The sequence below is a fragment of the Ceratina calcarata genome, unplaced genomic scaffold (genome assembly GCF_001652005.2).
Source record: "Ceratina calcarata isolate Rehan_Ccalc_2016 unplaced genomic scaffold, ASM165200v1 scaffold435.2, whole genome shotgun sequence".
NCBI classification, from domain to species: Eukaryota; Metazoa; Arthropoda; class Insecta; order Hymenoptera; family Apidae; genus Ceratina; species Ceratina calcarata.
The window spans coordinates 124170-134351 of NW_017167275.1; the positions used below are offsets into that span (position 1 = coordinate 124170).

General features: G+C 45.3%; 2 protein-coding genes across 2 annotated transcripts; one reads left to right on the plus strand and one right to left on the minus strand.

Moving 5' to 3' along the window:
* Window positions 1-3849: 3849 nt before the first annotated feature.
* On the minus strand, window positions 3850-8294 carry LOC108626970 (B-box type zinc finger protein ncl-1). The gene is made up of 9 exons (XM_018027964.2): window positions 7006-8294; window positions 6577-6908; window positions 6294-6498; window positions 5702-6215; window positions 5435-5605; window positions 5103-5353; window positions 4668-5025; window positions 4348-4580; window positions 3850-4250 (listed from the first exon to the last, which is right to left on the minus strand). Exons 1-9 carry the CDS (start codon window positions 7693-7695, stop codon window positions 4146-4148), a joined length of 2859 nt encoding a protein of 952 aa, XP_017883453.1. The 5' UTR covers window positions 7696-8294; the 3' UTR covers window positions 3850-4145.
* A 100-nt stretch (window positions 8295-8394) lies between these two features.
* LOC108626971 (ribonuclease H2 subunit A) lies at window positions 8395-9706 on the plus strand. Its single transcript, XM_018027967.2, has 2 exons — window positions 8395-8624; window positions 8790-9706. Exons 1-2 carry the CDS (start codon window positions 8484-8486, stop codon window positions 9636-9638), a joined length of 990 nt encoding a protein of 329 aa, XP_017883456.1. The 5' UTR covers window positions 8395-8483; the 3' UTR covers window positions 9639-9706.
* Window positions 9707-10182: the final 476 nt, after the last annotated feature.

The window sequence follows — 10182 nt, forward strand, 5'->3', positions numbered from 1 at the left end:
TATATCGTATGGATGTGCTTTCTAACATTTGGTATGGCAAGATAGTAATTCACGTTCAATCGTTATCGTAGGTATGTTGTAATCGTAACACAGTATATAGCGATTTGCGCGGTGTATCCGTGCGGGCGCGCGTGTATACGTGCACATATTATATGTACGTATACTCACATATATGTATATACACGCACAACGGTACGCGAATCGCGTTCATTTTTGTCTCATAGTCCTCGTAGATTAAATCTTAAGGCTGATCATGTAAACAACCCTAAAAATATGTGTATTTCTATATATATATATATATATGTGTGTATATATATGTGTATGTATGTGTATATATATATATATATATATATATACGTGTTTTACGTGGATTTTCATCTCTGTTACGGATCGTGTTTTAATTATATACATAAATAGAAGTTGCTTAGCAAACCTTACGTCGTTTTTTCCTTTCTGCCTCTTTATACATATATGTAGATAAAGATATCATTTCTATAATACCGGTGGTATACATATATAATTTTCTTTTAGCGACTCAAGAATCAAGTGTATAATATGTTACACGATCGTTCCGTAAGACATTGTAAAACGGTCGGAACGACTCTGTAATTTTTGTAACAAATACGTTCGCGTGGTAAGATATATTCATCGTCATCGTCATCGTCATTGTCATCGTCGTCGTCATCGTCGTCGTCGTGCTTATCATCATCATCATCATCATCATCATCATCATCATATTTTTTTTTCTTTAAATTTTTACGTAGAGAGTGACTATTATAATTCTATGTATACATATTAGGATAATAAGACTTTTGAGATTGTAAAAATCATCAAAAAATCTATCACAATTACCATTTACGTAACAATTGTAATCCTCGTTTCATTTTCCTCTTTTATATTATTATTGTAATTTAAACATCAAGGCAAATAAGGGGTGAATTTCAACAGTGGCCTAAATCAGCCAAGTAGTCTTCCACAGATAAAAATATGTAAATAGAGTAAATCTATACTAAAATATTCAAGTATATATAAGGTGAGCGTAATATAATAATTTTGTGAGGTAAAAGACCCTCGTCAGCAATGGTCATTCGCGTACCTACGTTTTACGCTATGAGTTTTCATCTTCCGTTCTTTACTCTCCTCAGAACAAAACGCCCCCAATCCCCGTTGAACACGAGCGGAAAAGCTTTTCGCGACGCATCATCCTCCCATCGTCGTCGTCACCCCCCAAAACCCGCTGCTGCCTTTCGCGTTGTTCGGCGTACCGTACGGGTATCGTGTAAACCTTTTTAAAGAGACCACTATCGATGGCATTGCGCCCGGCGTTATTGTGCATAAAACAGAAATATGCCTTCACACGAGGCGTCTCGCTAACAGCATCTCATATCATTTTGGTACCACTAATTAATATTTACCTAGCAACAACATCAGAGACTCTGTAAGGACACAACTTATCCTGACGATACTATTATCACAGGCATTATTTATATAACTCTGCTAAACCATGACTATTTAAATACTTCAGAATTACATATTATCTTTTTTTCTTCTTTCGATACATATAAAATTAAAACTTCTAATAATAAAAGACGATTACGACTGTTTAGCTTAGGTGTACGTACGTAGGCTTCGTGCAATTTACTACGAATGTTATGCGCAAATATCTTTTTCGTTTCGTCCCTTCCATCCGAGTACTAGCTCTCTCGCTTTTTCCTCTCTGTATCTCCACCACTACTAATTGTAAAACCCATCGAATAGGTTCCCTTAACTCTATATTCCATCGAATAGCCGTTTTCTACCGTAAATAGATTCGTTTTGTACACGAGAAACAAATTCTTCGAAGCTGTTCGTAGAAATATATATATATATATATATATATATATACACACACACAGTGGATTTTCATCTCTGTTACGGATCGTGTTTTAATTATATACATAAATAGAAGTTGCTTAGCAAACCTTACGTCGTTTTTTCCTTTCTGCCTCTTTATACATATATGTAGATAAAGATATCATTTCTATAATACCGGTGGTATACATATATAATTTTCTTTTAGCGACTCAAGAATCAAGTGTATAATATGTTACACGATCGTTCCGTAAGACATTGTAAAACGGTCGGAACGACTCTGTAATTTTTGTAACAAATACGTTCGCGTGGTAAGATATATTCATCGTCATCGTCATCGTCATTGTCATCGTCGTCGTCATCGTCGTCGTCGTGCTTATCATCATCATCATCATCATCATCATCATCATCATCATCATTATTATTATTGTTATTATTCGCTAGCACCACGAACCAATAATTCACACACGCATATATAGATATATATTAATATCGTATTGTATTCGTATGGTGGACCATGATAAATCATCCTGAGTAAATATTGTGATCATTACCAGTGTCTCGGCCTATTATTATCGTGTTTCTTTCGTTTCTGTTTCACGATGCACGAGACAGACTTTCGCGTACCAGTAGCGGAATCTATTACGATAATAGTTTTCGATCTTTTTCTTCTTCGGTTATAACAATACGTATGAGCATGGTGTACGATTCGTTAAACGCTTCGCAAGCTGTTAAATTGTTTGATTTTCAACGTGTCGTAATTCTATTATAGTACATCTATCCGCGTTAACGTTGTCTCATAAAATTCCTCTCGTTCGCTAACCATTCCGAAACGCTAATCGTCGAATCGTGGAATACGATACGGAGAAGAATCACCAGGAACATAATTCGAAATATTCTCCTCCCCTTTACCCGCGCGTTCTCTTCTCTTGCAAGACTTTTCGTTTGAAACTTCGCGTTCACCACCGAGCGCGTACAGATTGATTTTCGTTCGTCTTCCTTTACTTGATCTTTCGAATAGAGATATGTTACGATAAGAGCAGGAAGTACTAGCACGCGTCGGAGCGTGCGACGCTGCATTTTCCCGTCGCGTTGAGCACAGGAATTTGTATCGTAGTTTCAAGTCACGTAACGTACCTATTACCCTCCCGTTCCTCTAACAATAATAATAATAATAATAATAATAATAATAATAAGAATAATAATAAATAATAATCATGACTCTCGATCGTCGTCCGGTGCTTATCGGATTACCTAACTACGATTCTTAAAGAAACCTTATGAACTTAGCGTATCTATCTATATGAATAGGTCTCGAAGTAACGTACGGAAGAAAGATTCTTGTAGTCGTACTTATTCATTTTCATTTCTTTTTTCCCCTTCCCAATCTTATACGCGCGCGCGCGCGCGCGAGCTCGCGCACAGTTAAGCGTACCGTTTTTCGATACCACGGTGAAACCGGGTGTTAGAAACACGTTACACGTTGCTTCGAGCACGGGATTGAAAAATCAGCGTGTAAAACAGTGCTAGTTAGAGACTAGAATAATTTGATTTGTAAACATACCTAAAATACTGACGAAGTCGAAGATGATGCTATCGATTGTGACGGAAAACACGCGTCTTCTCTCTCTGCTGCAACATCGTTCCTCGTCGCTCTTCGTTCGTCGAACGTTCACTGCTAACTCCGCCGCACTTCCGCCGCGATCGAAACGAATAACCGTTCCGTGTTCCTTCCGTATTCCTTCGCTCTCTCTCTCTGTCTCTCTCTGTCTCTCTCCGAGTTCACCGAGTCCAAGCGTTCGTGTCTCGCCACCCTCGCCCTCGCGTTAATTTCTCTTGGCAGTTTACCAAATGCAACTTCGCTAAACTTACTATTTATACTGTTTTTTGGTCGGAGACGTACGTTTACCACTTTTTTTTATTTGTTTCTCGTTTGCTCGTTTCTTCTTTCAAACGGTTGTTACTTTCATAGAACAGGGACGACACATTTATACTCGATTTTCCTTTATCGCGTTTTTTTCTTTTTTTTTTTGTTTTCCCTTTTTTTGTAGACTATTAAAGCTGCTGCATGCTGCAGACGTTCGTGTAATTCTATTGCTTCGGTAGGCCCAAATCTCAAAGGACTCGATGCCACGGGCAGATTCATTATTATTTATTATCTTTCTTCTTTTCTCTCTAGTTCGGTCTGTTCGTCTTTGGCCGAGAGTGAGAGCGGTGGCGGCGACGACACCCACCGAAAAAGTTTCGCTCGCCGAAGAAAGTTACGGCATACTTGCTTGGTCTGCTTCCTCGCTTCATGATATGTAAAGAGTGTTCAACACGAGGACGTGGTGATTATTTTTAGCCAAAGTGACGATATATCCCTCCGAGGTTATTTTCAGGCCGCAACATCGAGAAACCTGCGAAACGCGACGTCGATCGATCGTCGATCAGAAACATAGATAGATGCAGATAGACAGAGAAAATATGGTCGAGAGTGTAGGGAGAATTATTTACCTTGACGTACGGACATTCGAATTCGGATATCAAGGAACCGTCCCTCGAGAAAACAGCCACGTGAAAACGATTGCCGTGCGAGTCTCCTATTAATATATCTCCCGCGTCGCTGATATCGATCCCGTTCGGGAAGTTGGTTACATTGTCACAGCCGATGCGACGCACGAACTTGCCCTCCTCGTTGAATACTACCACGCAATGTCCCTTGAAGTCGCAAACGAAGTATTCTTTACCTGCGAACAAAGCGAACAGAAAGGTTTCTATCGCGCGATTCACGGTCACGGGAGTTCAGGAGGAGGAGAGGGGAACGAGAAGTTTACCACTGATCGCGATGTCGCTCGGTTCCCTCATGTATTCGCTGCAATCGAACCATCGCAACAAGTCCCCCGTGTCGCTGATCACGAACACCGTCGGTGACACGCTGTCGACGGCCAAAATGTGGCCCTCGCTGGTCACGGCTAGGCCTGCTACGATATCGATGTAACGAATCGCTATTTTCTTGATAAAGTGACCGCTCTTGGTGAATATCTGCATCCTGGAACGCTCGTTTCCTCGATCGCATACCACGAATTTACCGCTGTTCCTCATCACCGCGACCTTCCTAGGATACCACAGTTGTCCTTCCTCCTTGCCAGGAACACCGAATTGGAATTTGAAAACACCAGTCTTATCGAATATCTGAGAAAAAAAGGAGACGATCACGACGATGAAACGTAAGGGACGTGATCGGAACAGATCACGAACGAAAACGATACCTGTATCCTGTGATTATTCGTATCGGCAACGATTATGTCCTCGTCGGCGCTCAAACAGAATCCGTGGGGAGAACTGAATTGACCTTTGCTCGGACCTAACTGGCCAAATTTACACCTGATGTGCATAGGAGTCAACTTGGCGTTGTTCGAACGCGGATGAGCGTAATTGCCGGATCCGGAACCGGCCACGCTCCCAACGGTGTTCCCTACCACTACGGGCATGTTATGCATGGAATCTCCTCTTAAATCGTCTGCAACCAATCGAACCGACGATCGATCGATCGTTTTCGTCTGTCGGTGTTTGACTCGAGCGCGTACACGTGTGTACTCACCACCAGCACCCTGCGAGAGTATCGGCGAGGTGGACGAGGACAACGACTGAAATCCCCCGTTCAACAAACTGTTGGCGGCTAGACTCAAGTTCGGTGAATCGACGATGGCCGGCGAAGGACCTCTGCCCAGCACCAGACCGCTGCCACCGTTGATGCTGCTGTTTCCAAGATCTGAACGGGAGACGAGATCGTTACGACGACTTACGTCGTACGTCGTTCCGTCCGGGTTCCAACGAACCCGGTGGTGGTTCGGCGCGTCGCACGTACCTTGATTACCAAGCGTGTTTCCCAATTTCGCGAGGGCTTGTAAATTATTGATCGCGTGACTGGTCGAGCTTAGATCGCCGGCAAACAGATCCGCCAGCGTGAACGGCGGTGTCGGACTGGGATTCGAACTAGGCCCGACCACGTTCGCGTCCATGTCGACCTTCTCTGCCAAACTGGCCAACTGCTGCAGATTGTACTCCTGAATACTGGTGAGCCCGTGGATGGGACCTGGCGGGAGGGAGACGGGAGGGGGCGGCGGTGGAATATTTTGTGGACTAGACGTTGGAGGTATAACGAACGGGGGTTCACCTTCGAAGGAAGATTGCATCGAGGTGGGAAGAGAAATGGGGGATCTCGTGCTGATGGAACGCGGGCAACTCCCCATCGATGCGTGAACGACCTGCTGGTTGTTGGAAACCCCTACTGCTGCCGCTGTCGACGGCATCGTCGCGATTGGTTCGGGAGTGGGCTTCCTCGGTGGCGTGCTCTCCGTGTGAAATTTCCCGAACACTTCCTGCGACACACATTTGGTGCACGTTCGTCAATTCCGAACGGTGTGGCCACGCACGTGTAAACGCGTGATAAGACTCACCTTCACTGTTTTCTCGAACTGATCGTAGTCCGTTTGGAATTGTATGGAGAATGTGACGTTCGGCTTCGGCGTGTTCTTTATCAAGTTCAACAACTGCGTTCCAACTATGCGACGAAGCGCGAGAATCTCCACGGCGTCACCGTGCTCGAGGAGTCTGGAGGTGAACCGACACGCATCCTCGATCTTCTCCATGGTCTTCTCGACGCTACACCGAAACGATCGATTTGAAACTGACGATCGACACATACACGCGAACAGGCCAATCCAAGTGTACGTTACCGACCTATGAAACGTGTCCATTATCTCCAGTTCCCTGTTCGAATGTAACTTTTCGAGCTCCATCAAGGCGTTGTCCCGACATTTTTCTAGCACGGCTTTGTAACTTTGAAACGTCTCCACTATCAGATCCTTGGCTTGATCGTGTTGCGCTTGAAGCTCGCTGAGCGCATTGTCCAATTGCGCGGAGACTTGATCGCAGTCCGCGATCCTCGCTTTACTCTCCTTCATCAACTTGATCAATTCCTCTTTTTGGCGTGGTTCCGCGTCTATTATTCTCTCGTACTGATGGTCCGGGGCTTTGTGTTCGACGAGCAGACACTCGTTGCATATAGGTTCCTGAGCGAAACGACAGAGAAATTGAAACGATGAGAACACGGGGAGATAGCTTGGGAAAAGGATCGACCGAACACTGGAAGGAAACTATGATAATTACCTGGCAAGTGTAGCAATAAAACTTCATGTTCTCAGCAGGATGATATTCGCAAAAAATAGGTTTGTGTATCGGTATAGCTTCGTTGGATTGCTTCAAGTCTTCGAAGGCCACAACCTTGTGGCTCTCGAAACATCTCATGAACTGATGCGCTGTGTTACAGTTCGGACACAAGAAGTTGGCACAGTCCGAACAGCGCGCTACGGCACTTTCTTTGGCTTTACAGGAGGTACAGAGAACAGCCATATTCTCGATCGCGGACATGTCCAGTATGTTGGTCAAAACGTAGTCGCACGTCAGCGACGAGGCACCCTTAGAACTAATGGAAGTTTCTTGTTGACAGAGAGGACAGACGAGGACGGAGCTGACTTTGGAGTCGCCCGCCTCGTCCATCAGAAGCTTGTCCAAACAAGCCTCGCAAAACACGTGAAGACAAGAGAGCACTCTCGGAGAACAAAGTTTGCTTTGGCAAATGGCGCATTCCTGATCACCGGTCTCGCCCGTACCACAGTTCAGCTCCTCTAGTGCGTCCCCGGGGCTCGAAGTTTCGTTGCAACCAGTCACCGAATTCATGTTTCTCTCGCCGAACACATCGCCGTTCTCCGTTTCTTCGTTCTGACCGATACCACCGCCGGTACCACCGCCTTGGACAGACGCCGTTCCCGAGGGAACGGCCACCATCGACGATGCCATCCTCTCACCGACTCTACCTCACACTATTGTTACTTTCCCTCTTCCCGAGTCGCTCGTCCTCGAGTCGAACCACGATCGTTTTCGTCGTCTTCGTCTTTGCTTCGATGCGAAACGACACGGAACGAGATCCAACGTTCGTTCCAACTTCTGTTCTTCCTCTCCGAACGTTCTATCCTTTAACAAATGGGACGGTGAACGCCTGTCGGAATGATCGAAACTGCTGCGAACGCTTTTTCGTGTCGAGATCTACGAGGGCCTAGACAGCATCGTAGCGCATCGGCCGTGTTCAACAGCGAAACAGCGAAACAAGACACTGTCGCGAGTGGCGACGAAGAATCGACCACCACGAATCACGAATTAGGAACGTTGTTGCAAGCCTTCGATTCGAATCGAGCCCCGTCGACGTTCACATACGTTCACCCATAATTTCTCGCTCTCCCGACTTGGACGACGATTCTCGAGATACCACGTTTCGCGATTCAATTTCCTTCGAACACCGTACCCACAGTGGACCGTACCGAAAAGAACGGTCGAACGGCCATTTTATTTATCTACGCGTTCCGCTCTTTAAGATGCCTTCTCATGAATGCAACCGTTCCGGCCCGTGAAAACGTGTATTAATACCGTCCATCGGACATGCAGAGTCGCGTCGATCGCGTCAGCCCGCCGTTACCAGCGAACGAACCTCGGCGGATCGTAGTTCGCAGTTTGAATCAGTTTGAATTACGTCGTGGTCGCGGTCGGAGTTGACGATAGGTTGGAAAGAACCGCGAAAACGCAACGCGGAGATGGATGAGGTTAACGAAACGGAATCTGCAAAAACGACTGTTAACTACGACGGAGAAGTGGCTAGAATTAACTGCAAAGACGACTTGACACCGTACTTCGAAGCCTGGGATCACAGCGTTGACAAGGTTTATTTGTCAGAGGTATGTCAGAATTTATTGCTGGACAGCTCGGGCAAACAAGGCATTTTCGTTTTCTTCGACGCGTAACGATGCCGTACCGTAGCTGTAATATAGATCGACGTTCGATATTTCGAACGAACGAACATGCCGTGCATTAACGCGCGTTCAACTATTCACGTTGTTCAGGTACCCGAAGTATGCAAAAGGGAACCGTGTCAGCTGGGCATCGACGAAGCTGGCCGTGGGCCAGTTCTCGGGCCCATGGTCTACGGAGTGTCGTACGCGCCTTTGTCCGAGAAGCAGATTCTCGTCGACATCGGTTGCGCCGATTCGAAAAGTTTGACCGAACAAAAGAGGGACGAGATCTTCGATAAAGTGTGCAAGGAACGCGAGAAGATCGGTTGGGCCGTGGACGCGATATCTCCGAACACGATCTCGAACAGCATGTATCGGCGCGCGAAGACGTCGCTGAACCAGGTGTCGATGAATTCCGCGATCAACCTGGCGCAGAAAGTGATCGAGAGCGGAGCGAGAATAGCCGAGATCTACGTGGACACGGTGGGTAAACCCGAGAAATATCAGTCGATGCTGGAGAACATTTTCCCGGGTATAAAGATCAAAGTGGAGAAGAAGGCCGATTCGACGTATCCCATCGTCAGCGCGGCTAGTATCTGTGCGAAGGTGTCCCGCGATCACGCCATAAGAGCCTGGCAGTTCCGCGAGGGATCGATATCGAATAATTTCGGGAGCGGTTATCCCACCGACCCGGTGACCAAGCAGTGGCTTCTGGAGAACGTGGATCCCGTGTTCGGCTTTCCGACCGTCGTCAGGTTCAGTTGGTCTACCGCTGAAATTGTTTTAGAGAAAAGAGCGTTGTCCGTCGATTGGGACGAAGAGACGGAGAAGGAGAAGGGGACGCGAAAGATCTCTAGTTTCTTCGCCAAATCGCCGGACAAATATTCGCAAATCTCGCCGCCGAGAAAGCGGCATCGGTTTTTCATCGACGGGTGCCTCTCCAATCCTACCTCTTTTTAAGGATGTATTGGCTAAACAGTCAATCCCAAAAGTTTATGCACTTTAGAAACGCATTTTTTAAAAAGAAATCAGATGTCGGAAGAACTTTGCTAATAATAAATAATAAAAAAAAATTTTCGATTTTTCCGAGATTTNGGGTACCCCTTCAATTTCTTCCAAATTTTCGTTTTTCGCCAATAACTCCCAAACCGTTGGACATACGGGAAAATTGCATCAGACCTTTCTTGTAGAGGATGACGAGATCTACAATTTCTGTATAAAAACATTTCGCTAGCATCAATAGTTTACGAGTAATTTGCAAAAAACTGTTTTTTCGTTTTTCGTCAATAACTCGTAAACTATTGACGCTAGCAAAAAGTTGTTATACAGAAATTGTAGGTCTCGTCGTCCTCTACAAGAAAGGTCCTATGCAATTTTTCCGTATCTTCAAGGGTTTAGGAGTTATTGAGGAAAAACGAAATTTTTTTCCAAAAGTTGGCTGTTTCGACGCTGGAATGGTCGAATTCTGTCAACATCAATAAAATGCCAAATAATCATATGTAAC

Excerpts from the sequence above, each read along its gene's own strand:
- LOC108626970 (XM_018027964.2), bottom strand. The coding sequence starts at position 7,695 with ATGGCATCGTCGATGGTGGCCGTTCCCTCGGGAACGGCGTCTGTCCAA. Across the intron at positions 6,909-7,005 it reads TTTATTGCTACACTTGCCAG|GAACCTATATGCAACGAGTG; the intron begins GTAATTATCATA and ends CGTTTCGCTCAG. Across the intron at positions 5,606-5,701 it reads AAACACGCTTGGTAATCAAG|ATCTTGGAAACAGCAGCATC; the intron begins GTACGTGCGACG and ends TCTCCCGTTCAG.
- LOC108626971 (XM_018027967.2), top strand. The coding sequence starts at position 8,484 with ATGGATGAGGTTAACGAAACGGAATCTGCAAAAACGACTGTTAACTAC. Across the intron at positions 8,625-8,789 it reads ACAAGGTTTATTTGTCAGAG|GTACCCGAAGTATGCAAAAG; the intron begins GTATGTCAGAAT and ends CACGTTGTTCAG.